The following is a 26933-nucleotide window of genomic DNA, read 5'->3' as shown; positions in this document are numbered from 1 at the left end:
CCCACTGTCAACATCTACACCAGAGTGATGGGAGTATTTATCTCAGAAGGTTGTTTTAAGGATTAACGAGGTAATACATATAAAACATAAAATACCTAGCACAGTGCCAGGCACATAATAAATCTCCATATATGTAGCTATCATCATCATTGTTATCATTAACAATTGTGGCCCTGGCCGGTGTGGCTCTGTGGCCAGAGCGTTGGCCCTCACACCGCAGGGTCGCAGGCTTGGTTCTCAGTCAAGGGTGTGGACCTGGGTTGCATGTTCTATCCCCAGCCCCAGTCAGGGTTGCTTGTGGGAGGCAACCAATCAATGTGTCTCTCTCACACTGATGTTTCTTTCTCTTTCCTTCCCTCCCTCCCTTCCACTTTCTCTAAAAAAAAAAAAAAAAAAAGGAAAAAATATCCTTGAGTGAAGATTAACAAGAAAATAATAATAATAATGATAATAATAACAATAATTGTGTGCTATACGAGTCAGTGATGATCATGAAGGTCGTAAGGACTAAAGTGAGTGGCTTTTGTGTGAGGATCTGGAGAAAGTTATTTGGGGCAAGGCCGCACGACTTCTGGAGAAAGTTATTTGGGGCAAGGACGCACGACTTCTTAGCACTTCTCTGTGCCTGGCTGTGCGGCCAGGCAATCGTCAGTCTGGCTTTTGCAGGAGCGGAGCAGGATTGAGCTTCGCCCCTCTCCTGAAGAGTCTGAGGGTAGGTGCCTTGAGGGTGACAATGGTGCTTTCCTAACCCTTTGTGTGTACTATGAGCCGTGCTGCCTGTGGGCTTGTGAAGAAAAGAAGCTGAATAGACAAGGTCTGGTATGTGGGTGACCAGGATCCAAGGTGTGGCTCAGCTCTGAGCAGAGGAAGCACGGCCGAGAGGGTTCAGCACCACGGACAGCTCCCCGGACAGCTCCTGGGCCCGCGCTTCTGGGCTTCTCCTCCCTGTGGCCACCTGCAGATCTCACTCGGCCAAATAGAAACTGTCCTTGACCAATAATATAGCAGGACTCTTGTCTTTCTTTCTGCCTCCATAGGAGGAAGTTTGGGGTCTTATGCCCTTTTGGCATCCTTGGGTGTATATGTGGGGGACATGAATGGCTTCAGACGTGCTGGGAGCTGATCTCTTGCCATTTCAACCCCTTAAACTCCACTTTTCTTCTGAGAAACTCTGGAGATCAGACTCAGACAGGGTCTGTACTGCTCTGCAGTAGATGTGGCGACAATGGCATGGTCTTTGGTAAAAGAAAGTTTTCCCTTGTAGGTCAGGAAAGAGAAGATTGGGGATGCCCCAGAGACTCCACGATACCCTGTTCGTCTCCTCAGGGGATCACTCCTACCATGGGCTTCAGTCCAAAGTCTGTCCTGGCATTAGCTGCCCTGTGCATTGGCCAAGGCCCCCAACCTCTTTCTACAGGAGCTCAGACCGGCATCTTGGTCACTTGCCCTTAGTGGAGCCCCCTCCCCAAGCGCAGCCTGGATTCTCCTTGCTCAGCCCTATTGCCTACTCCTTGGTTCTCTCTCTTACTAAACCACATTGAATCTAGTCCAGTTATCAAGGAGAAGCCAAAGAGTCTTCCCTGAGAGTCTAAATGAGTTTAACCAAGAAAAACTATATGTATGCAGGATGGCTTCAAATCTCATCCCTCAAAATATTCTAAAATGCACCCTATTTTAAGGCAGCCAGTGAAGAGCAGTGTATTAGATGGTATGGGGTGGGCCCATCTGCACATGGCTTCTCCTGAGCTCTGGTACCAGGCTGTGGTAGTGTAAGTAATTGCTCTGGGAAACACAGTGCTGTGTCAGAAGCAGACCAATTTACCAAATGTCATTTTGCTAAAAGCCATTTTGCCAAAAGTCAATTCACTGAATGGTCAATTTGTCAAATGACCAATTCATCAAGTTGACTTACTTCCTCTAACTATTTGGTGTGAGTTGACTGGTTTGCATTTTGTCTTTATTACAGCATTTTAAGGGCTGTTCCATTTGTCTCTGCTCCCGCTCCTGGCATTTGAACTAGTGCAAGACCACCCCAGACTCTTTCTGTGACTATAGGGAGCTGGGGATTGGGTAACCCAGCCAATCCTAAAAGGCTGTTGTGAAGACAAATGGGAAACCATCCAACTAAAACCAAATTGGTAAATAAAATAAATTTAGCAAATTGACCCTTTAGAGAACTGGCTGATGGAAAGCGACTTGGGAGGGGCCCTTGAGCCTCCTTTGGGGATGCTGGTGGGGGTCTTGCTTTCCTATCCTATGGCCGCCTCTTTATGGGGACCTGTGGGAGGCCACACATGCTTGGTTTTAGAACCAGGGAAAGCCACGCCTCTTCCAAGCTTGTTCTCATCTGCAGACTTGGTAAATTGTAGCACATCAGCCTCCACATCCCCCGGGGGCCAGAGAAGCCCCGGGCCCATTTGTAACAGATGCCAAGGAGGTGAAAATAAGGTGTTGCTTCTCTTTCTTTTTGGATGTTTCTACCCATTTTTGTCTTTTTTTTCTTCCTCTTCCTCTGGTTCCTGCTATTTTATTCCATTTTAAAATATATCCTTAAAATTGCCCAATTCTTTCCCGAAACAAGGCACAAAAGGAATCCACACCTGTTCTGAAGGCTGCTCCGTTGGCCCAGTTCTCTCACTCCTGTGCTGGGTTCCCTGAGGTCCTTGCCCTCCAGCACCAGCATCTCAGCCCACCCGCCTGACCCTGAGGTCTCGTCCTGGAGCAAGCAGCCCACTTGCTTTCCGGGAGAGTGGAACCCGGACCTGCTGCATTAGAGGCAGACATCGCCCCACCAGGGAGAGGCAGCGTGTTCGCCGACACTGTCAGAATGCTCAGGGCCTGCTTTCACACCTCCGCATCTGCCTGAAGTGGGTCCCCAGTCGTCACCACTTCAGAGTGGGCATTGTTTCTGCCACGCTGTCCTCTGCAGTTTCCCCTCAGCCTGGGTGTTTCCGTGCTGCTTAGAATTGTGAGCCCCCATTCTCCTGGTATTTGTCACCTTGGAAGATTTCCCCTCCATTTGTCTCCTCCTTTGGAGGGGGTCGGGGAGGGAGCGCACTGGCATTTGTTGCAGCCTACAAAGCACCACACTAAAATCAGTGTTTTACATGCTATTTTATAAACTTTTCATTGTAGTATAACATATACAGAAGAGCACGGCTTTTCTATATGTTATGTGTTTTCATATATAGAACTCACTGGATTTTTACAAAGTACATACACTCATGTAACCAGCAGCAGATCAAGAAGTAAAACATCATGAGCACCCAGAAACCCCCTGGACCCCCTTTCAGTCATTAATTCCCAGCCCCCTGCAAGGGTAACTGTGATCCTGACTTCTACTTCATAGATCCGTTTTGCCTGTTTTTCTGCTTTATATAAATGGCGCAGGTGGTATTTAATCTCACTGTAACTCAGCAAGAAGGGGCTGTGATTAGCCCCCCTTTATACACAAGCAAGCAGACTCAGGTCCAGTAACTTACCCAGGGTCACATAGGCAGTAAAAGGTGGAGCGTGGAGTCAAACCCAGGCTTGTCTGGCTCCAAAGCTCATGTTTTTTCCTCTGTATCTTGATACTTGCTCTTGCTGCACCGCAATCCCTTGCCCCCACCACTGTGTCTGGGCTGGGACTCTCTGAAATTGCTGATCCCCACAACTTGTAGGTGTCTAGGATGAGAGCCTTGTTCCCCCCAGTGCCTCCCTGCTCAGGACCCGGCAGAATGCCTGGGCTTTCTGGGGGCTCAGCGGGTGTGATCAAATACAGTGAAGGCCTTGCCTGGCACTCAGATTAAGAGGGGCCTGGATCCCCAACCCCACCCTGCATCCATACTATTTTCATCATTGTGCTCTTGCCATAGTGGCTGAGACTAGTAACTGCTGGTTGTGTTTCCTGTTTGTCCCCGAGCCACTCACTCCTGCCTCTGCGCAGCTCCTCCTTGGCAGGGCCTTGTGGTTGCTCTGTGGGGTGTGTGCATCTCCTCTGATATCTCTGTCCTGGGGAGTGATTGCTGCGATGCTCGGTAGTTACGTAAGAAATGGCCCGGTTTGAGGAAATGTTACCCAAGGTGGTTTTATGGTGCTGCGATTCAAGGCTGCTTGATGTCTCTTCCTAATGAGGTTTCTGCAACATTAACTCTGCAGGGCTGGAGGCAGGGGGCTGCCAAGGGAGGAGACATGGTTTGGGCAGGGGAGGGAGGACATCTCTCCAGCTGACAGCGCCTGGCACACACTGGGTGCTCAGACCAGCCTATTTCTCCTGCAAAGCTCAAATCCCACCATCCATGGTGTCAGCCTGCAAAACCACCTACAGGAGTTTGGACATCAGGAGTTCCCAGGAAAAAGGTTGGGTGTTCAACATTTAAAAAAATCTCAAGACCTCACAGAGCATGTGTGAGCTTTAATTCCATGAATCTTATAACTAGCCTAGGAAAGGAGAGCTGGTGAAGGAGAGGGGACAGAGCTGGACCACCCAGCAGTTAGTATGGGGAGTTTGTAGCCTTGCCATCAGTACAATTGTCACCTACTGTGGGCCAGACAGTCTTCTGGATACTTTCACATGCCTTCATTTATTTATTCCTTTTATAAGCTTATGATACAAATGGGGAAATTGAGGCTCAAAGGGGCAACCGATGGGGCTGAGCTTGCTTTTGAACCCAGGTCACCTGGCTCTTCTCCCAGACCATCTGCTGCCTTGTCCTCACTGAGACTCCCTTTGAGGGTGCTGGTTTATCTGATGGCCTGCCATTTACCCCAGGTGGCCTGACTCTGGCTGTCAGGGGAACAGAGAAGAGGTCAGGAGGGCACACAAGGATTAGCAAGGGGAGCTGGCCCCTTACGAGAACAGCCAGGTCCAAGGAGGAGCAGCAGGGGGTGGGTTCCAGTACCAAAGGAAAGTAGGCCTGTGGCTGTAGAACCAGTCCCCGTTCACCCCACCAGTGTGAAGTCCCTTTGGCACTATTCCCTGGTTCCTTCTGCACCCAAACTTGACTTCTGGAGATGATGAAATAAACTCATTCACAAGAGAATCACACCAAGAATCAGACACCAGAAGTTGTCAGTTTGTATCCCCTGGGAGCACCTGAGATTTATGGGTGGACAAAGCCTCAGTCCCCGCGTTGAGGTTGGAGCTCAAGGCTGCACAGTTCAGGTTCTTACCTCCAAATGTCTCTCAAGAACCTGCCTCGAAGGTCATCTATCGACAGGTGCACACACAGGCAACCCACACAAGGTAGATCTGAATTGCCGTCCTGTGGGCTGAGGAGAGCAGGGCAGGGAGGGGTAATCGTAGAATTACTTTCTCTCCTGGTGGGAGGGAGAGGATTCGAGGGGAGGCTTGAAGGACAGGCAGAGAGAAGGGAGGGAGGGTCCCATCGGGCCCCAGGAGCACCTCAGAAGGTGTGCATTTTGGCATCCCACCCAGGGGGTACCACCAACCTCTCCCCTGAAAGTGTGTCCTGCAGCCCCTGGCCTGGAGCTGATTACCACCACCTGGTTCTCACCAACACCTTCTCAGGCAGTGTCCCACTGCCCCCAACCCCCCGCAGGAATGCAGGGAGGGCGGTGGTGCTAATGTAGAGGTCACAGTTGCTCCCCCTTGTGGGAGTGCCTCCTCTGTTACCTGTGAAGGTGGACAGTGGCATGCCACAGGTGACTGGTGAGAGGCTGCTCTTCCCTCTCTCCACCCACTGGAGTTGTCTCTGTCCAAGTTTCTCCCCCAGAAATAGGAGTTGTGGCTTCAACTCTCTGCTTTGAAATGCTGCTGGGAGCAGGGACTACAATCCAGTTTGCTTTAGCCTTAGCTGGGGACAAGAAAACACTTGTAAACTTCCCTCTGTTTGATGCAGCACTTCTCAAACCTTAATATGCTAAAATGCAGATTCAGATTCAGTAGTGGGGCCAGAAAGTCTGTATTTCTGACAAAGTCCCAGGTGACTCACCTGCTGGTCCAGGTGCCAGAGTCGTGGGTGAAGAGTCACCTGCTCTGGGGTCCTGGGTGGTGCTCACTAGCAGCCCCAATGTCAGGCTGCCTCGTGCTGGGTGCCCAGGGTGACGTGCGTGATCTAAGTTAATCCTCCTGACCTCTGGGATGTCAGTGTTGTTGAAAGGGCAGATGGAGGTGGGGTGCTAACTGCAGGTCTTGTCCAACATCATGGTGAGGCTGCTGTCAGAGCTGGCCTTGAGCTGTACCTTCCTGCTTCCCAGTCCTGGATTCGCCCCCCCCCCCCCCCCCCCGGCCTCATAAAGACAGTTATAAGATAGCAATGGCAGCTGATTCTGCCAGCCCCTGCTAAGGGTGCCACACACAGCCTCAGTTAAGCCCCCCAATCCAACGTTTATTCTCACTTTACAGAGGAGGAGACTGAGGCTCCAGGGATTGGGAAACGTGCATGAGGCTCCTGGGGGAAGGAGCCTCATGTGCAAAGCCTCATGGCCAGCTTTGTCTACTCCAGGCCAAGTCCTTAACCCGACAGTCTCATGACAAGGAAGTCCCAGGTGAGGGGCCTGGAACAGTCAGGCCCCATGCTGGGGGGCTCAGGGTAACCAGAGGGATGAGGGGACAGGCCCGACTGCTGACTGCGCAGTGGCTTGTGAGGCAGCCAGAGCGGGCCCTGAGCTGTCTGCAGTACGGCAGTGAGCAAGCAGCAGTAACCCAGGGCAGTCTGGCTTGGCGGGTGCCCAGCAGCCCCTGCTGAGTCCCCCGCTGATCCTCTTAGAGGCCCGCCTGCCAGCAGGGCCCAATCTGGTTAGAGCGTGAAGGGGGATTAGCAGTGAGAACATGGGGTCCCGACCTCAGCTTTCCAGCCCCTGCCTCCTCCAGCCCTGTCAGAGGCTGGCAGGATTGGCAGAGTGTTCGAGAAGAGGGGTGGCAGGAGCAAGGTGCCCGGGATGGTGCCCAAGTCAGAGTGTGGGTCTGGCTGCCCCCTTCTCTTCAGGGGAAGGCCCTGGCTGGGGTCTCCCGAGTGTTTGCAGACCCGGGGGGCTGTATTGGCAACAGAGGCATCTCAAGGCCCCTGATCTTGGGTGGTGGGGTTCAGGCTGGGGAATCTTTGCTTGCATGCCCCTTATCCTGATCCCCCCAAAGTAAACTCTCAGGGTCTCCAGCTTCCTTTCTTCCCAGAAGTTACTCACCTTCCTCAGGAGTTGCCCATACCGCCCTGCTGATGCTGCAGGTGCCACCTCGGAACTACCTGAGGACATTCAGTTATTAATGTTCCATAAGAACATGTGATGGGAAGGGCAGGGTTTATTATAACGACATGGACAGCAAGTGCTTCTCCAGCACCTCCCTTCCTTCCAGAGCCCTCATCTCCAAGCCCTGGCCATCTCCTCTCAGCTGCATGGCCTTCCTACTCCTTGTTTGGGTCAAGAAAATGCAGAGAGATCGGAGCAGGAGAATCATGTAAGGATCCACTTTGGTTCAATTCAGCTAAAAATCACCAAGCCCCTGCAGTGTGCCAGGTCCAGAGAGACAAGGGGAAGCAAAAGACACAGTGTCTGTCCTTGGGAGATTATGGTCTGGAGGGGGAGATGGACCTTAATTAACCAAAAATCAGTGTTTTGTTACATTTAATACACCAGTATTTCATCACAACTCCGGATTAGTGCTGAGAAGGAAAAGCATGTGGGTCCTGGAAGCCTGTAGCAGAGGAAGTGGTCAGGGGAGGTGTTTGTAGATTGAGGTGTGAAGGGTGAGTAGTTTACTGGGTGAAAAGTGGAGGAATAGTCCAGGCAGGGGAATGGCAAGTGCAAAGGTCCTATGGCAGAAGGATTTGAGGAACTGAAGGGACATCAGCATAAGTGGAGTAGCAGGCAAGGGTAACACACAGCAACTCTCACATCAGATCCTGAAAGGTGGGTGCTACTTCTCAATCCCATTTTGTAGATGAGAAAACTGAGGCCAAAGAAGTTAAATGACTCGCCTAAGACCATATGATTTAAGTGGGTGAATCAGGGTTTGTGACATTCACCCACTGTTGGCTTTCTCCTTTGCACCCTAGCCTCTTAGTGTGCTTCCTGGGTTGGCTGCGTCAGCATCCCCTGGGAACTTGTCAGCAATGCAGGACCTCAGTATTACCCTAGAATTTGTCTCCAGGCCTGTGTTTCTCCAATCCAGTCCCTTGTCTGGTGGCAGGGTCCTTGCTCTGGGAATCTGCTTTTTACTGTCCTACCTGGGACTTCCTTCTGAGCCTCTGTCTGCCCCATAGCTCTGTGCCCTCCGCTTACCCCTGGCCAGGACCGGGCCACCAGCTGCTGTCCTTCCAGCTTCAGAATCCTCCCTCCTCCAGGATGGCCTCTCTCAGCGTATCTCATTCTGCCCTGACACTCCCCTGGCCACACTCCTCACTTCAGGACCTGTCACAAGGCCACCAAGTTTGAGAAAGATACCGGAGGCTCAAGGACTGGGAAAATGTGATGGGGAAAGACACAGGTGATGCCTTTTAGGTTTTCATGCCAACTGGGTGAAAATGGAGATGAGAAACTATTTCAAATGGTCTGGGAAATACAAAACAATTGTTGACCAGGTAGGAAGTCAATTGGGGAAAAGGAAGGGAAAGGGAGAGGAAGGGAAGGGAAGGGAGGGGAGGGGAATAGCTTTGCTTTTGGGTTGCAATGTAGCTGAGGATATCCAAGTCCAGGGAAGGTTTCTGGCGCCCCCTGGAGGAAATTTTGGAAACAATAGTCAGAACCTTAGGAAAGCATCGGGCAGACTGTTTAAGGCAGCATTTCTTAAATTTTGCCAAATGTTGGTAAAAGGACAGAAGCTTAAATACATGAACTCAGTCTTCTCCAAAGCACAGTATGGTAGGTATTTTTATCCCTGTTTTACAAATAGAGAAACTATAACTCTCAGGTGCTTAACTTCCTGGGGCCCCTGGCTGGTAAATGGTAGAAGCAGGAATCGAGCCTAGAGCCTTCTCATTGCAGTCAGGCTCTCTCCACCACCTCCTGCTTCCAGCATGCTGCTTTTTTCTCAGGTTCCCAAGGCTCACCTGTTTTCCTCAGTTTCCTTTACTCTTTGAACAATGTGAGCTGCTCACTGCTGTGGCCTGGCCTGGGGCTGGGCCTGAGGTCCCCAGGTCAGCTCAGCTTCGCCTCCACCCCTGGATCCTCACCTCTTGGACAGGCCCTTGGTGTTTTACTGCCTATGTGCCCAGGGGTGGCATCTTTCCTCTGTAAGCTTTGGTGCCCCAGAGCCTTGTCTAAAAGACCATCAGTTACACCCCTCTCTGCTCTAACCCGTCATTCTCTCTGGCCTGCAAGGCTTTTTCCTGCCAAAATCTCTCCCCGGCACTTTCCTTTCCAGGCAAACCCAGCTGCTCCTAGATTGTGCCAGACTCTACCATGTCTCCTGCCTTTGCACAGACTATTCCTGCCCCTCCTTCCCCACTTAGCTCCTGGTGTGAGTTTTTATAGAATTGCTTCTCCTGAACCGTACTTTGATGCGAAGCTATTATAAGAAGCAGACACTTGAAACCCATTTATTATAAGGATCTAGTGTTATTGATTAGGCCACACTGTCATTTTTAATAAAGACCCCTGGGGAAATTCTTGTCTTATCTTAGCGCCCCAAACTGGTCCTTTCAAATGTATGCATATACTGGGGGTGCTGTTAACTGACCAGTTTCCCCTTTCACACGGCTCTCAGAGAGCCTGGAGCCCACGCCCTGCCTGGACGTGGCAGGTGTGTGGGTCACATGGGGCTGCATTCTTGGCACCTACCATTGATTTTTCTTTTCTTTGTCCCATTTTTCACTCCTGCTCTCCTGCTGTTTCATAAATCCCTATAAGCCACCTCAAAGCCTTTCTGGAACAAGGTTGGTTTAAATCAATAAACTAATCAGTACAAATAGAAAGCCTTCCTTGCAGGGTTGTAGTGAGGATTAAACGGAATAATGGATGTGAATTCCAGCCCAGAGATCCCTCCCAGGCTTGGCCAAAGGGCCAGCTGCGGCTGGGGCCAAGTCGAAGGTCCCACTGGAGGTCCCCACTCCCTGTGTGGCCTCCATTTTCCTGGCTCTGTAAGCGTTTCTTCGCCACTGCCCTCCCTGCCCTTGCCTTGCCCTCGCCACCTGTGCTCTGTTCTCCCTGAGTCCCTGTGGGTAAGAGCAGGAGGGTAGCTGTGTCTGTTCTCTCTCATCCCACTCCTCTCAGAAGTCATTCTGTCAGCAACGGGCCCCCTTTCCTTCACCCTCTCCCTGGGATCTCAAATGCCCTAAGAGCCGGGCACCTCACTTGCCCATGTCTTGGAGTAGTCAGCACATGGTGGGAACACGGTGAAGAGACTAAGAGGTCATCTGGTCCAGCCTATGCATTTGACAAATGAGGAAACTGAGGCCCAAAGAGGGAAGTGATGGAGCCCAGTCCCTAACGTGTGTCAGCTCACTCATGCCAAGTCTAAGCGTTGCCCTGCCTTCCTCAAAAGCTCCCGGGGGTCCTCACTCAGGCCAGGACCACTATCTCCAGCACAGCTTCTAAGCCTCTCCTCCCCTGACTCATTCCCACCAAGCACCCTTGTTTTCGTCATTGATTGTTGTATAGCCAAGTACCTCAGAATATACCAGCCTAAAAGAACAATAAACATCTATGATCTCACAGTTTCTAAGGGGGCTGGGCGGTCCTGGCTTGGGGTCTTTCATGAGACTGCAGTCAAGATGTGGGCTGGGGCTGTGTCTTAGTCTGGGCTGCTATAGCAAGAGTTCCATAAATGGGTAGCTTATAAACAACAAATATTTATTTGTTGTAGTTCTAGAGACCGGGAAGTCCAGGATTCAGGTACCAACAGATTTGGTGTTTGGTGAAGGTTCGCCTCCTGGCTGGGTCCTCAGATGGCAGAGGGGGCAGAGGAGCTCTCTCGGAACTCTTTTACGAGAGCACTAAATCCCATTCATGGGGCCTCAACCTCCACGACCTAAGCACCTCCCAAGCCCCCACTTCCTAATGCCATCACATTGGGCATCAGGATTTCAGCATCTGAATTTGGTTTTGGTGGGGTGTTGGAGGAGCACAAACATTGAGACCATAGCAGGCTGCATCGTCTGGAAGCTTGCTGGGGCTGGAGAATCAGCTCCTTTGATGATTCACCCACATTGCTGGCAAGCCAGTGCTGGCTGTTGGTAGGAGGCCTCAGTTCCTCTCCATGTGGGCCTCTCCAGAGAGCTGCTGTGTCCTGATGACATTGTGGCTGGTTTCTCCGAGTGAGAGTGATCTGAGAGAGTGAAGGAAGCTACATAAAAAGATCTTTTATGATCTTGTCTCAGAAATCATCCATCACTTCTGTCATATTCTGTTCTTTTGAAGTGAATTCCTAAATCCCACCCACAAATAAGGGGAGTTAAAATTAAGCTCCATCTTTTGAAGGGTGTTAATGTCAAAGAATTTGTGGACATATTTTAAAACCACCATGAAGCTCCCATAGACACATACCAGCCATACCAAACTGTATGATACTCCCCCAGCCCTCTGCTTTGCTCCTTCCTGCCTCTGGCCTTTTGCACATGCTGTTCCCACTGCTTAGAATGTGCTTCCCTCATTTCCCTTTTCTGCCTGGTAAGCTCTCACTTACTTTTCAGCATCTGCTTCAGAGTTCCTCTCCTCCCCTTCAGGTAGAGCTGGTCACTCGCTTCTCTGAGCCCATGCATCTCTTTGGAAATACTGCCCTTCCAACATTATTGTAAACTGGAGTGTAAGCCTTTGTAGTATCCCCAGCGGGTAGTCAGCTCCCAGCACACACTTGCTGAATGAAGGAATGGAGATTTCGTTCACTGGTTTCCCGTGTCCTCCATGGGCTGAGAGTGCTCTATACTCTGTGCATCTGTGGTGACCTCTGCTTGCGTGAGCCCAGCTGTCACTGAAGCGTGTAGGTGCTCCATCAAGGCCAGTTTGGTTCCATGTGGGGCTCCCGTGTTTGCCTTGGCTCCTATTTACTGTGACCATGCGCTCCTGAGTGCGGGCCATCTCATTTACCTCTGTGGCCTGCACAGCCCTTGCTCCCAATGAAGTAATTTACCTGTCAGGTGACCCTGCCCAGCATCCCACTGATGAAGAGAGAAGAAGCCCACAGACCAAGGGAACAGTAGAACCAGGATGGGCTTAGTGACCATGGTAGCAATTACTTGCATAACGCAGAGAAACTGGGCTGGCCGATAGATACATATCTGGGAGCGGAGGAGCTGGCCTTTCTGAGCTCAGGGCCCTGTGCACTCTGCTACGGAGTTTCTGTTTTGCTGTCTCAGCAGAAAAACCCAGACAGAAGGGTGGAAGCCCCACAGCTCAGGGGACAGTGTGGGAAGCCCTGTGGGCCATGTTCCCAGGGCTTGCAGTGGAGCTTGAAGCCCATGGGTTGAATGGCTGTCGGGAAGGAGATGGTCGAGCCCTGAGGGCCTGGCCCAGGAGAAGGAGCTGGGGGTCTGCGGGGCTGCCTGACACTGGGTCCCACATGAGGATAGTCAGCCTGGCAGTCTGAGGTGTCTGATGCAGGGCTCTCTGCAGACTAGACTGCCTGGGTCCCCATCCTGGTCAACCTCGGGTAAAATACTTAAGTTCCCTCCTTTGCAAAATGGGTGACAGTTTCCATTCCAGGGCTGCTGTGCAAGGAGAGGCTCTAGGACCCTACCGCCTAAGTTCAAATTCTGAAGCCACCACCTGCCAGCTGTGTTCTCTTGAAGAAACTGCTTAACTTCTCTGAGCCTCCCTTTCCTCCTTGTGAAATGGGAATGGTAATAGCACTTGCCCACAGTCACTGTGAGGGTCAGGTGCACTCACACATGTGAGGTGCTGGACACTGCAGCCTGGTGGGACATGCTCAGAACATGATGGCAGTTGGTACCACTGCTGTGGGGAGGAAAGGGGTATTTGTAAACGTCCGTAGTGAAGAGGTCGAGAGAGGCAGGTGGACAGTGCCAGAGGCCCAATCTCGCTAGAGGAGCTGGAGGAGGGGTCCAGAAGCTGGCCTAGGCTCGCAGAAGGCAGAGATTTGCAGTCCCTACAATGCCTCCTCCCTCACATCAGGATATTAATAATGGGGAGGTGAGGAAGTCCTCAGTGACCCTTGGCCTCCAAGCCACAGGGCAGGGACGTGGCCCTGCAGCCCCTAGGCCAGCACGCTTCAGTCCCCACGCTCTCAGTGGTGGCTCCACTGTCTGCAGTCCTGAGAGCGAGGGATCTGGAGCTAGACCCAGCCTGGAGTTCAAGACTTGCGGGGCCATCTACTGGCTGGGTTACCTGGGGGCCAAAGGTGTTTTCTTCCAGAAAGTGAGCCTTTGGTGCACTCACCACAGGTCCCAGGGGGGATGTGGGACCCTCGAGAAGCCCTTCTCTCCTATGCCTGTTCCTTTGCATCCTTGGAGGAAGCTGTGGGGGCTGAGCTGACTTCTGTGGGTCTGGGGGGCAAGGTTGGGGTCTGGCAGAGCTGGTTACCCATGCCCCAAGCTTCTCCCTCCAGTTACAACCCTTCTGCCCATAGAATAGGAGGTGGCTGGTCACTGAGCTCCTGCTCATTCATTTGTTCAACTAATGCTTACCGGGGGTCTTTGTGTGCCAGGCACTGTCACAGGCCCTGGGATGCAGCTGTGACTGGTCCGGCTGTCTGGCCCACCTGCCTCCCTGACTCATCAGGGCCCTCTAGAGAAGTCTCCTCTGACCAGTGTTTTTCTTTCTTTGGCTTGATCCCCACAGGGACCTGAGTGAGAACACCATCCAGGCTATCCCCAGGAAGGCTTTTCGTGGAGCTACAGACCTCAAAAATTTGTGAGTACAGGCCTGGAATGGAGAGGGACGTGGACTACAGGGCCACCCTTGGCAGTCTCCTCGTGGGCCTCCCCGAGCCCTGGGGTCAAGGAGCTGGTCTCTGGTCTGAGGTGGCTGGTGCCAGCGTGGTCTTCTGGAACAACCTGAAGTGGGAGCAAACAGGCAGACTTTGAGGACCAGGCTGAAGGGCTGCTGGGATGATGTCCTTGGTACATTTTAAAGGACAGGCTCCGTGCCCTTGCCCTTTAGTGGGTTGGGAGAGCTGGGCTTGACTTCTCTTTCAGGAGCTTATTATATAAGTTGCTGCAAGTCAGTTAATGCCATTGAGCCTCAGTCTATTGTTCCGTAAAATGTATATCGCACAGGCTTGTCCTGAGGTTTACATGAGATATGGCAACACACTTTGTCAAATGCAGTTTCAGTGTAATGGTTCATTCTTATTCAAGTTTATTCTGGTCCAGGTTTACCGCCTCCCCAGGGCTGACTGCAGCAGGGATGGCAAATACCCGGCATGCTTGTCACCGCCCCGCCCCCGTCCCCCCCATGCCTGTAGCAGATATTGGTAACTGATCACCGCAGCCTTTCCCGAGAAGCGGGCATCCAGGCTTCAGTGTGTTCTGAGAGCAGCTCCGCAGGCAGCCCCAGCCAGTCGGTCCCGCTTGGCCCTCAGGCTGGCATCTGCCGCCAGCTCTGGCTGCCGTGGCTTCTGTGGTAGACTCATGTCGCAGCCACCAGCACCCTGTAGGTGGCCTCCAAGACGGGGCGGGGTGCCTGCCCCCCAGGAGATAGGCAAGGTTATGTAGAGGAATATAATAAAACTTTTATTCACATTTGTTGTTTTAATAAAAATAGGAATAATTTAAGCTCTTACTATTTGGATCGACACACTTGTACCGAACTAATGATAGGGGTCAGGCCTCTTTAAAACAAAGAATCGAGGGCTTGGTAAAAACGTTTGGATGCTCCCGCTCTCAGCAACGCCGTCCTCTCTACACCCTTCCTTTGCCTCACAGGCAGCTGGACAAGAACCAGATCGGCTGCATCGAGGAGGGCGCCTTCCGCGCGCTGCGGGGGCTGGAGGTGCTGTGAGTAAAACGCGGGGGGGAAGCGGGGCCTGGAGAGTCTGCCTCACGCGGCTGCTGGGTCCCAGGCGGCTGGAGTCGGGCCTCGGAGCAGCGCAGGAGGCAGGGGACACGGGAGGCGGGTTGCAGGCCCCCCTAGACTCATGCTCGTGAGGTCATCATGCCCACAGCAGCGTGACCAAGGTTTATCCTGCTTATCATGACACCCAAGGCGATGGCTGTGTCTTCCAGGAGTTTCTGACACCTGGCTGTTGAAACCCCACCCATTCTTTAAGCCCGCCCAAGCCGCACCTGTCCCTCTCGTCGCTCCTTCTCCCCTGTGCTCCCGGACTCGGGGCCTATGGTGTGGCTGCCTCCTAATCACTGCCTCAGCTCAGGGCTTTCCTTGAGGGTGGCTCCGTGTCTCATGCTTTTCGGTGTAGCCCCTGGGGCCAGCCCAGCGTGGTCCAGTTCAAGGGGGAACATGGAACAGCGTGTGAGGCGGCCTGATGTCAGAGAGGAGCCCTGCTCTCCCTCCCTCGTAAGCTCCTGCTGGACAGACGCTAACTGACTCTGGTTTCCTCGTCAGGACCCTGAACAACAACAACATCACCACCATCCCTGTGTCCAGCTTCAACCACATGCCCAAGCTACGGACCTTGTGAGTCAGCCCCGGGTGACCCGGAGGACAGCTCCAAGTGTGGCGGTGCCAGGGCAGTGGGGAAAGGGGCCTCGGCTTCCACAGGCAGGGGAGGGAGCTCCTCTGCACCCCCAGTGGCCAGCCAGGGTGGGCTGATTGGAGCTGGAGTCAGGGGAGGGAATCTAAAATGAAAGCATGTTGAGTGTCATTCATATTTGACTTCTTGGAAAACAAATGATTGTTTTTGTGTTTGAAAATGAGCTATGGGAGTTGGGGCAGTGGGTCTGTATGAGTTTGGGGAGGTGAACTGACATGAGCTGGGTAAAATCCAGCGGAGGGGGGTGCCCCGAGCATGCTGGGAGGGCGAGGGCAGCAGCTGCGGGTAGTGCCCGAGTTGGAACTGTGGGCTGACTGGGCATGGACTGTGCTTGGGTCCAGTGCCGCATGGGGCTTGGCCCCTCCTAGGCAGAGGGGTTCCCACTCTTTGGCTGGGGTCTGGGGGCCCAGGTGGGTTGTGAGTGGCCCTATCCCCCTGCAGCCGCCTGCACTCCAACCACCTGTTCTGCGACTGCCACCTGGCCTGGCTCTCGCAGTGGCTGAGGCAGAGGCCCACCATCGGGCTCTTCACCCAGTGCTCGGGCCCCGCCAGCCTCCGGGGCCTCAACGTGGCCGAAGTCCAGAAGAGCGAGTTCAGCTGCTCAGGTGGGTGCAGCCGACTGCAGCTCTCAGCTGCCCATTGCCTGCCTCCTGCTGCCCCACTGTGTCCTCCCCATTACTTCCTGTCACCACCACACATTACACCTGGCCCGCGCATCACCTGTCCTCACCCGTCACCTCCTGCCCTTACCCGTCACCTCCTGTCCTTACCCGTCACCTCCTGCCCTTACCCGTCACCTCCTGTCCTTACCCGTCACCTCCTGCCCTTACCCGTCACCTCCTGTCCTTACCCGTCACCTCCTGTCCTTACCCGTCACCTCCTGCCCTTACCCGTCACCTCCTGCCCTTACCCATCACCTCCTGCCCTTACCCGTCACCTCCTGTCCTTACCTGTCACCTCCTGTCCCTGCCCGTCACCTCCTGTCCTTACCCGTCACCTTCTGTCCTCATCTATCACTTTCTGTCTCTGCTTATCACCCCCTTTCTTTACCCACCACATCTTGTCCTTATCTGTCACCTCCTGTGCCCACCCATGTCTGCCTCCTGTCCATCCATTGTCTCCTGTTCTCACTCTTAGCTTTTGTCTCCACATTTCACCTCTTGCCTTCACTCCTTTGTCCCTCCTTCCCCCACCCACCCACCTTCCTGTCCCCTCACCGCCTCCACCCCCCTTGCCCTCTTCTGTCCCACCTTTGCCTCCTCCTGTTCCTGCCTCTTCCCTCCTTCGATGGCCTCACCCCTGCCACCTTGAGGAGTCATTGAACTGGCCCATCTAGCCTCTGCTTGAGATGAGGTGGACTCCAGAGCTGGGTCCTCTGAGAGCCTCCCGACTGCCCACCCCGCTTCGGTCTTGGCCCCTTCATCCCCATACCGCAGCCAGAAAGACCACGGAGGACCCACAAGTCCAGGCAGGTCACTGCTGCTCGTACTCACTGACTCCCTGGTGCTCCTGGGAGAGTCCAAACTGCCCTCAGGCTCTGCAAGGCTGGTACATGGTCACCTCGGCCTCCCCCTGCCACCTTTAGGCCTTGCCACTGAGTGTGTCCCAGCTGGGCCACCTCAGCCCTTCCTGACCCCAGGGGAGGTCCCTGATAGACCGTGAGCTCCGTGAGCACATGGAATAGGCCGTCTTGGTTTCTAGCCATGTCCCCAGCACTTTGCCTGCAGTTGGCACAGAGAGATGCTCAGGAAATGTTTGCTGAGTGAATGAACGGTTCTCAAATTCACAACAGTGGATGGGGGGCTGCCCTTTTCTCCCAAACCTGTGGGCTCTGAGCCTGCCAGCCTCGTAGAGCTCCGAGGGGAAAGCATGTGTGTGAGTGTGTATGAGGAGTGTATGTGTGTGAGCGTGTCAGTGTGAGTGTCCGTGTGGCTGTGTGAGCATGAGGGTGCATGCAGAGAGTGTGTGACTGTGTGTGAGTGTGTGACTGTGAGGGTGAGGGTGCGTGTGGAGAGAGTGTGTGACTGGTGTGTGAGCGTGTGTGCATGTGTGCACACACAGGCATGTACTCATGTGTGAGGAAAGCCAAGGCTGATGCTGTTCCTCTGAGTTATTGCAGCTGCCCCCGGTTTTAGGAAGAGGAGCGGATAATTCACTTGGACAGTTCTTATTTTGAAATGAAACCGTTTTCTTTGCATTTAGAATACCTTAGTTTCTATATTCAGGCATTCCCCCCCCTCCCCTTGAGTCTGTTCACCCTGGCAACCCCTCTCCCAAGAACGGTGCTTTCACAATTTGTCTGAAGTCCTCGTAACTTTGTCTTCTTCGATCTTGGCGCCCACGCTTTGGGGGAGCCAGGGAAAGGATTAAAGGTTGAAACGCTGATGGGAGTGTAAATTGGCTCAGCCACTTCACACAGCTGTTCAGCAGGATCTACGAAAGCCCAGCATATGTCTCCCCGTGACCCTGCCGCTCCTGCTAGGTGTATGCATATGCTCTGCCGGCACACGTGTCCAAGAATAGCCAAGGCAGCTTTCTCCAGAGCAGCTCAGAGCTGGAGACAACCAACATGCCACCGACAAGAGAGTGGATTAACTAATTATGACTTATCTACACAATAGGATACTAGTCAACGTTAAAAAAGAACAAACTACCGATACACAACGTGGGCGAATCTCAAAGACTTGATCTTGAGCAAAAGAAGCCAGACGCGAGAACCCGCCGTCTGATTTCGGTTATGTGAAGTCCACAAACCAGCAATTTATCAACATTGGGCTTCATCCTGGTTTCAGCACCTGTCAGCTCTGTGACTTTCCACAAACTAATTAATATCAAGGACCCTGTTTTTCTCTCCTGTAAATGGCCACAATAACACCATGCTCCTCCTAGGATGAGCAGTAGGATTAAAATGGATGCTGCGAGCACAACACTTATCCCAGCAGATGGCACAGAGTAGGTGCGAGGCAAACAGAGTCCTTGTCATTCTTCAGTAATGGGCAAGGAAACTTGGGCTCAAAAGTGCTGAGTGACCCGGCTGAGAACCTGTAGCTTCAGAATTCAGGCTCGGATTTCCTAGCATACGAATCATACTTTCATGTAGCACAGGTAGCTTCAAATTCAAATTCAGCAAACATCTAACCAGTCCAGGTGCCAGGTGCCCACGGAGTTCCAGGGGAGTTCTTGGTGCTCTCTGGTTCATCCTCAGCTAGAGAAACCCGCGTGCCCCATCCCTACTCACCAGTCTGTGTCTCAAGAGGGAGGTGCAGGCATGAGACACCCCGAGGTCACAGCCGTCTGTTTCTGCAGGCCAGGGGGAGGCAGGGCACGCCCCCTCTTGCACCCTGTCCTCCGGCTCCTGCCCAGCCATGTGCGCCTGCAGCAACGGCATTGTGGACTGTCGTGGCAAAGGCCTCACCGCCATCCCTGCCAACCTGCCGGAGATGATGACGGAGATGTGAGTACAGGGCAAGACAGGCACGGGGCACAGGCCCTGGGGCTGGGCCAGGCTCTGGCGGCGCCACCCTAGGACTTGCCCCAAGGCCCTTCAGTGTAAATGGAAAGGTCAGTTTGCTTTGGCTGGCTGAGTCCTCTGCCCAAGGCTGGGCAACTCTGGGGGGCTGGGAAGGGGGTGCTCCTCTGTGGTCCATGTGTCCAGCCCAGCTGGGTGAGTGTGCTATAACTGGTTTCTTAGTATTAGCATCATTCGTGGGCCCCTTTCAGCCATGGCAGCCTGGGATAATGGAGCTCACATCACAGCAGCCCCTTTTCTCTGCTTGTGCCAGCCCACCCACTCCAGACAGTGGATGGGAGCAGGGCAGGGAGACAAAGGGCCTGGTGTGGGTGAGTGAGCCCAGCAGGCAGTAGCCCAGACTGGGGTGACCTGACCTGAGCCTCCTCTGTGTCCTTTCTCTGCAGCCGCCTGGAGCTCAATGGAATCAAGTCCATTCCCCCTGGAGCCTTCTCTCCCTACAGAAAGCTGCGGAGGATGTGAGCGCCTCCCCACGCTTCCTGAGTCAGCATGGGGCAGGAGGGAGCCCCGGGCCTGGCATGCAGCAGCCCTGGCAGGCCCCGCCTCTGCCTGTGATGGCTGAGAGGCCCTGGGCAAGCTGCTGCCTGGCGTTCCTGCCCCTTAGGTGGCTCATTTGTGATGTGGGATGACAGTGGTGTGAGCTTCTTGCAAGGTTGTCCTGAGACCTAAATGCTGAGCCTGCATCTGGCATATGACCAGAATTGACTCTCGCCCTCCCATGTCAGCTTGAGCAACCATAGGAGCCACTATGGACATAAGAGGGGATGCAGGGGACAGCTAGGAGGTGGGGGAAAGCTTTGTCAAAAATGGACCAAGGCTGGGCACGACCCTCGGACTGCACAGGGAGATAGTGGCCGTGGGTTTTTCTGATGGATGGGAGAATGGGCCCCTCACTTCTCTAATTTCAAAGCAGCCCCTGCCCTCCCATGGCATCTGGGAGGTAGAGGGGACCAGGAGGGCTTGGTGGCCGCTGAGGGATTCAGCCACCCTCTCTTCTGCTCACTGTGCAGAGACCTGAGCAACAACCAGATCGCAGAGATCGCGCCTGATGCCTTCCAGGGCCTCCGCTCCCTGAACTCTCTGTGAGTAGCAGCACCAAGGCCCCTGCTGGGGTCCAGGGTGTCCCCCAACGAGGCCAGTGGGGCTCGAGGCCCCTCCAGTGGGTGCTGGAGGGAGAGCACAGCCTCCCCCGCCCCCCCCCAGCCTCAACGGGTTTTCCTTTGGCTGCAAAGTCCAGGGTTGCTATGCCCAGCAACCCCTTCTTCGCTGGTGAACCTTCTGCAGCTGGGAGGGGAGAAGGGAATCGAGGACTGAGTGCGTGGAAAATCAGGCAGAGCTGTTGCCCTGGCAACTGTGATGCTCTCCCCACCATGGTGGTTTCCCCCCAGTATTCTTTGCAGCAGTCATAGGACTCCACCCAAGCTTTCGTGTTGGCCCTGCCTCCCCGCAGAGGCCTAACACTTCATGCTCCTGAGCCTTCCCCAGGTCACCTGCAATGGCAGCCACCAGCTCCATCTGTGACACCTGCCACCCCTGTATCTTCCATCCCAAACATACTCTGATCCCAAGTTGTGGTGGGTGATGCGAAGGCAGTGTTTTCCTCCACCGCTCTCCAGTATTTCCCTCTCTCAAGGGCGTTTACTGTGGGGGAGGGTGTCTGTCAATCTACAAAGCAATGCACAGCATCAAAACTTTATCTTGGAAAAATAAAAATTAAATTTAGCCACACCAAAAAAAAAAAAAATTCATCTCAGAAATGTTACTTCACCTCTCTTTTTCTAAGAACTCTTGCTTGTCTCCCCCACTGCCATGTTCACCAAGCCCCTCACTCTCTGAGGTCCCACCGCACTTTATCTGTAGAGCACATTCAGGGTGCCCCGTAGGCAGGTGAGCTCCCCGTTGGCAGGGGCCTTTTGTTACTCTTAGGAGTAGTGTTTTCATGTCCCTGGGCAGCATGGACACATGCCTCACCTAGATTAAGGTCCTGGGAAGTGGAATGGGACAGAACCCCCACTGGTGCGTGCAGGAGGCGGCCAGGTCGTGCCTTTTGTGTACCCTCTTCTCCTGGGGTAGAGTCCAAGGTACGGACTCTTGTGAATGGCACCACGTGGGGTGTGCGGCGCATGGCTGCCTGGGGAGGGGTCGCTGGCATCGCCTGAGATCAGATCCTGGAGCTGGCCTGCCAGAATCAGGGCTCTTCCTCTGAGAAGTGAATGAATCTCCTTCTAAATTGGATGTGCTAGTAACCCATCCGAGCGGGTTTCTGTGGCCATGGGTACCTTGTTGAAGACATCTCCCCCTCATACGAGAGCTTTGGTGCTGAGGTCATGCAGACAGATCTCATGGACGGTGTCCACTTTAGGCAACCCTGACCTTGACTCCCTGCATCCACTCCTGCCCCCTCCATTCCATGCTCCACACAGCAGGTTGAGGGATCTTTCCACATGGGAACCTGATCAGGTCTCCGAGGCTTCCTGGTGTTGGATGGGTGACATCCAAGTTTCCGTCCCATTTGTTTCCTCCACTCAAGCCACACTGCCGACCCGGATCCCACTGCAGAGACTTTCCTCCTGTGTGCCCCCCACCGGGAGCATCTGGAAGCCATGATTGAAGAAGCAGCACACAATGTTTCTGCTCAGGCTGAATGTGTGTGTGTTTGAGGGGGGGGGCGCGCATCGTGAGGGCTGCTTGTGGTACTGGGAGTAAAATACACCCCACTCCCCAAACCCCCTTCATTCTTTCATTGTCTGCCCGAACCCATTCCTGCCTGCACATCTTTTTTGAATCTATGCTATTTTTCTTACTGTACGTATTTCATGCTCAATGTAGAGAACTGAAAATCCAGAAGTATAAAAACCCCCTTGCAATCCCACCACCCAGACCCCAGCACAGCTACCACCTTGGTCTGTGTCTTCCTGGTGCTTTATCTGTGCCGGACAGACTTGCTTAACATACTAGAGCTCGTATGTTAACTATTCCTGCCCGTGAGATCTCTCTTCTTTGAACCATCTCCTTTTGGATCCCAGAGCAGGTTAATTTCCCGTGAGGTTCCCCAAAGGGTCCCTTTTGCAGGCTTCTGTGGGATCCATGTGTGAGGGCAGGGAGTGAGGACGGTGCCTGCAGTAATGGGGTGACCTCGAGCCCATAGGGCACTTTTATGAAAACTAAGGACGGGCCACTCTTTCTTAACTGCTGTGCTGCCATCTGCCGGCGGCTTGTTACAGCAAACCTCCTACCTTGGTACCCAGCCTGGTGGGCTGGCCTCTAACTCTTTTGTGCTGCCTTTTCTGCAGGGTCCTCTATGGGAACAAGATCACAGACCTCCCCCGGGGTGTGTTTGGAGGCCTGTACACCCTACAGCTCCTGTAAGGACCCATCTAATGGTGTGCATGGGCAGGGCCCTGGGAGGGAGCCAGAATTCCTCTGGCCTTTCAGACTGACCTTTTCGACCTCTTTGGGGTGTGGGACTCACCTGAGGCAGGGAGCTGGGAGGACGGCAGATGTAGGGCTGTGAGAGGCTTGGGGCTCTGCAGAGTCCAGAGAGGGAGGGAGAGGCGACTCAGAGCTGATCGAAGGAGGCCTGGACTGAGAGGCTCCTGAGGGGCAGCCTGCTCCCAAGGAGGTCAGCACGGCTGGGAGAGAGTTACCTCCTACAGGGGGAAGCCCAGGCCAGCTCAGCCTCCTTGAGTCATGAGAGTCCAGACAAGGGTTTTCTCTCGGGACCCAAGAGGTGCGGAACCAAACACTCCATCTCAGCTGCCTGGGGAACCCAGCAGAACCCGAGGAAGGAGGGGAGCCTCCCAAGAGGCCTATGGAGGTGGCTTTGCCACTATGCGCTCTTATTCCCGAGAATGTCAGGGCCACCTCTAGCAGTTTCTTGAAAGAGAGGAGTGGGTGGCTAAGCTGGTCCCTGTGCATGGAAGAGGCAGGCAGAGTCCTCTGCTCCTCTGCATGGAGTGGGCACTCAGAGGGCCAGAGCCCCTGTGCCTGCTCAGCACCTAGGAAGGTGCCAGGACATGTTGATGAGTCTGATGCTGTGCCTCTCCCCTCACCACCTGGCCCTGGCTCTGCCCACAGGCTCTTGAACGCCAATAAGATCAACTGTATCCGGCCGGACGCCTTCCAGGACCTGCAGAACCTCTCACTTCTCTCCCTGTATGACAACAAGATCCAGAGTCTCGCCAAGGGCACCTTCACCTCCCTGCGGGCCATCCAGACCCTGTGAGTACCCTCTGCCTCCCCCTCCGCCCCAGCAGGCGGACCTAGGGGGAAGTAACAGCCGCCTGGTACAGGCAACTGTCTTGTCCAGAGCCTTTTGTTCACCGGGATGGTCTCTTATGGAGGAAAGAGCACAGGCTCTGGGCTAGACAATCCTGGGTTCAAATCCCAGCTATGCCTCATCTTGGCTGTGTGACCGTGGGCAACTTAATTTGTTTCTCTGGGCCTCATTTATTCATTCATGAAATGAGGGTATCATCTTCTTCATAAAGTTGTTACGAGATTAAAGGGAATGTTTGTATAGAACTTAGCTTATTGTGAGTATTTCATAAATGCTGGCAACAGCCAATAATAATAATAATAATGATAATAATGTCCATTGATTCTAAGACATATGTTGCTTCCACATGGACAGCTCTGAAATTGGTATGCATTTTATCATTGATGGCTATTACTTAATTGACAGCATTTTGTTTTTCCTTGATAATACATAAAATGCATTTTGTGGTTGATAATGTCTTAAATCAGATGAGATCTAGCAACGGCAATGATGATTATAAATTAAAAATTAGGGAGCAGAGAGCAACAGCTCTCGGAATGTGTTTCAATCTTTTGTTATAGACTATTACAAGCATATTAAGAGTAGTACAAAATAAACTGATGAATAAAATAGATCCAGTGACCTAGAAGTGTGGAACAGACTAACACATCTCAGAGGGAAGGCAGGGTGGGTGGGTGGGGAGAGATTAACCAAGACTCTATATGCATAAATGCATAACCCATGGACACTGACAATAGTGTGGTGAAGGTCTGGGGCGGGGGGTGGATGTGGGGTAGAAGGGGTCAGTGGGGGAGAAAAAGAGGACATCTGTAATACTTTCAAAAATAAAGATAAATTTTAAAAAAAAGTGGTACAGTGACCCGCCCAGAACACATCACCCAGGTTTAACTCTCGGCCAGTCTCCTTCCATCTACGCTTCCCTGTCTTCTGTGCCTCCCAGGCATCATTTATCATCTACACAGACTTCATGCATGTGTATAAGAGGCAAGGGCTCTTTCAAAAAACAACCACAACACTATTATTATATTTAAAAATTTAACAATTAATTCCTTAATATCATCAAATATCTAATTCCCGTTTGAATTTCCAAGTGTCTCAAACACATTGTACAATTTTGAAAGTAATTTGTTTGAATCAGGATTTAAATTAGGCCTGTACAATACAATTAGCTAGTATTGGTTATATATCACTTAAGTTATTTTTAATTTGTAAGTGGCCTCTCCATCTCCTTTCTCCTTGCAATTTATTTGTTGAAGACACTGCATTGTGGGTTCCATGGAGTTTCCCCCAGTATGGACTTTCCTGGTTGCATTCCCCGTGGTGCAGTTTCACACACTCCTCTCTCCTGCAGATAGAAATTTACCTCTAGGAGTTTGGTCAGGTTCCGATTTCTTTCCTTTATTTTTTTGGCAAGATGACTTCATAGGCAGGATCGTGTACTCCTGTAGGAGGTTCATGATGTCTGGCTGTCCCTCTTCTTGTAATTAACACAGCCATTGATCTTAATGCCTGGACCCATTCATTCATTAGGGATCCTGAAATGGTGATATTTGAATTCTAACGTTCCTTCATTTGATAATGAGGTTGTGGTTGTGGTCGTGCTTTTAAAAAGGATCCTATGTTTTAGCTGGAGTGCTTCTGTATAGGGAAATTTCTTGCCATCCACTATTTGGTTAAACTTAGGCACTTACATGGTGTCCTTCATTCTACATCTTTAATTCTGGGCCCTGTAGTTTGCCTTAATGTGTTGACCTGTGGGTCCGATGATGTGTGGTTAATGGGCATTTGTTATTAATATTGTCGTAGCCATTGTTGTTGTTGCCATTCCTGTCACATTGTTTATGAGCCGGGCAGTGCTTTCCCTGAGATAATATCTGCACAGAGTACTGGGATAGGTGCAGCTCCTGCTCCCTGGGGACTCTGCACGTCAGCAGGGTGTCAGCCACGAAGACAAACTCATTAAAGCCCACGAACCTGCCTGTAGCCCACTCCTGCTAATTAATTTCCTTATAGCCAGAGAGAGGAAGACAGCGTGCCACGGGGAAATCTTGCCAAGCACGTGAAATTAGAGGTTACAGGCAGACATGGGCAAGGTGGATTACTTGATGCAGCTGGAGGAATATATAAGAGAAACACACTAAAAAAATTTCAAGGTTGGGAACCCACACATAGGAAAGCTTGGGGTGGGGGGGTGGCACCAAGAGGCACATGAGGAGCTGTCTCCCTCTCCAGGTGCTATCGTACCTGACTTTACTTGCGAGGACACTGAGGCAGAGGTAGGTTACGTGAATCACCTGTGACATCCTGGGGTCCCTCAGTCAGCATCACCTGTCAGCTGCCCCCTCCCCACATTTACCCTGCTGGTGACACAGCAGCCTGGCAAAAGAGGTGGAGTGGAGTGGTCCCCCAATAAGTAGCTAGCTGTTTGGTGATGCTTCTTGAGTTTCCTCCCTGTGTCAAGAGACAGCCTGTAAGGTGCCAAGAGGAGGCAGCCTGGGTTCTAGAGCCTGTTCTGTCACTTCACCTGAGCAAGGACAGGGGTGTTCTGGCCGGGCTCCAGGTCGCTCCTGCCTCTTCATGTTTGTGAAATGTCCCAGGGCAGAGGGAGGGACAGGCAAGAGCAGGAGCGGGAACGGGGAGGCTTGCAGGGGGAGCGTGGCAGGGACAGCTGGAAGCTCCAGAGCCTGCAGAGGCCCCCCTCACTGTGATGCCAGGCGAGACTTCTCCGAAGGTGGTGGGTGCACCCAGGCAGTGCCCCCAGGTGGTGCCTGTCTTGCCAGGGCCAGTCCAGGGCTTCAGGCGGAGAGGCAGCAGCAAGACCTCGTCCAGGTGGAGGTCGGAGCAGATGGGCAGCCCTTGCTCTGACCCTGATCCACCCCTTTTGGACAGGCACCTGGCCCAGAACCCTTTCATCTGCGACTGTAACCTCAAGTGGCTGGCGGACTTCCTGCGCACCAACCCCATCGAGACGAGCGGAGCCCGCTGCGCCAGCCCCGGGCGCCTGGCCAACAAGCGCATCGGGCAGATCAAGAGCAAGAAGTTCCGGTGTTCAGGTAGCCGCCTGCCCACCTGACTGTCGTCAGTCCGCTCAGGGACCCTGGTGTGTCCTGGATGGCTCCAGCAAGGCTGTCCCAGGGTGTTGGCCCCGAACTGTGGACTTGGGACTGCATGGTGTTCACTCCCAGCCCTCATTTTCCTGAAGCCTGGGGAGGGGTGGGCTTGCTGAGGTCCTGAGAGAAGACCCAGACAAGGACCCAGGTCCTCTACTCCCAGGCCAGTTCTCCTTCATGCCACCACTTTCAGCCTGGTAAGGCGCTCAGGGGGCCTGGGACCCCTCCTCTGTGAGATAGTTGCCTCCTCCGGGCCTGGAGGCAGCAGAAACAGCATCTGGCCAGGGACAGTGTGGGTCAGCTTCTGAGCCTGGATCCTGGTTGTAGGCCTGATGCCTCCCCTGGCCCCATCCCCATCTTGTGCTAGCGCACGTGAGCGTTCCCACGGCTTTCATGTTCCCCAAGAGGTTTAATTGGGCGTGGTGCTGTCCCCAAGGTTGGCCTGGGTAAGGAGGGCCTTCTCCACATGGG

At 53.1% G+C, this 26933-nt stretch overlaps 1 protein-coding gene across 1 annotated transcript in view; it reads left to right on the top strand.

The window, feature by feature from the left end:
• Nucleotides 1-26933, top strand: part of SLIT1 (slit guidance ligand 1) — a 135325-nt gene that overhangs the window by 76662 nt on the left and 31730 nt on the right. The window contains exons 5-14 of the mRNA XM_081158914.1: nt 13675-13746; nt 14760-14831; nt 15397-15468; nt 15986-16149; nt 18851-18998; nt 19460-19531; nt 20084-20155; nt 22367-22438; nt 23151-23294; nt 26242-26405. Coding sequence (XP_081015040.1) covers nt 13675-13746; nt 14760-14831; nt 15397-15468; nt 15986-16149; nt 18851-18998; nt 19460-19531; nt 20084-20155; nt 22367-22438; nt 23151-23294; nt 26242-26405 — 1052 coding nt within the window. The remainder of the gene's footprint in view (nt 1-13674; nt 13747-14759; nt 14832-15396; nt 15469-15985; nt 16150-18850; nt 18999-19459; nt 19532-20083; nt 20156-22366; nt 22439-23150; nt 23295-26241; nt 26406-26933) is intronic.

The sequence above is a fragment of the Miniopterus schreibersii genome (assembly GCF_964146895.1).
Source record: "Miniopterus schreibersii genome assembly, chromosome: 14".
In the NCBI taxonomy this organism is placed as follows: Eukaryota; Metazoa; Chordata; class Mammalia; order Chiroptera; family Miniopteridae; genus Miniopterus; species Miniopterus schreibersii.
This window is presented reverse-complemented; position numbering and strand designations above follow the sequence as displayed.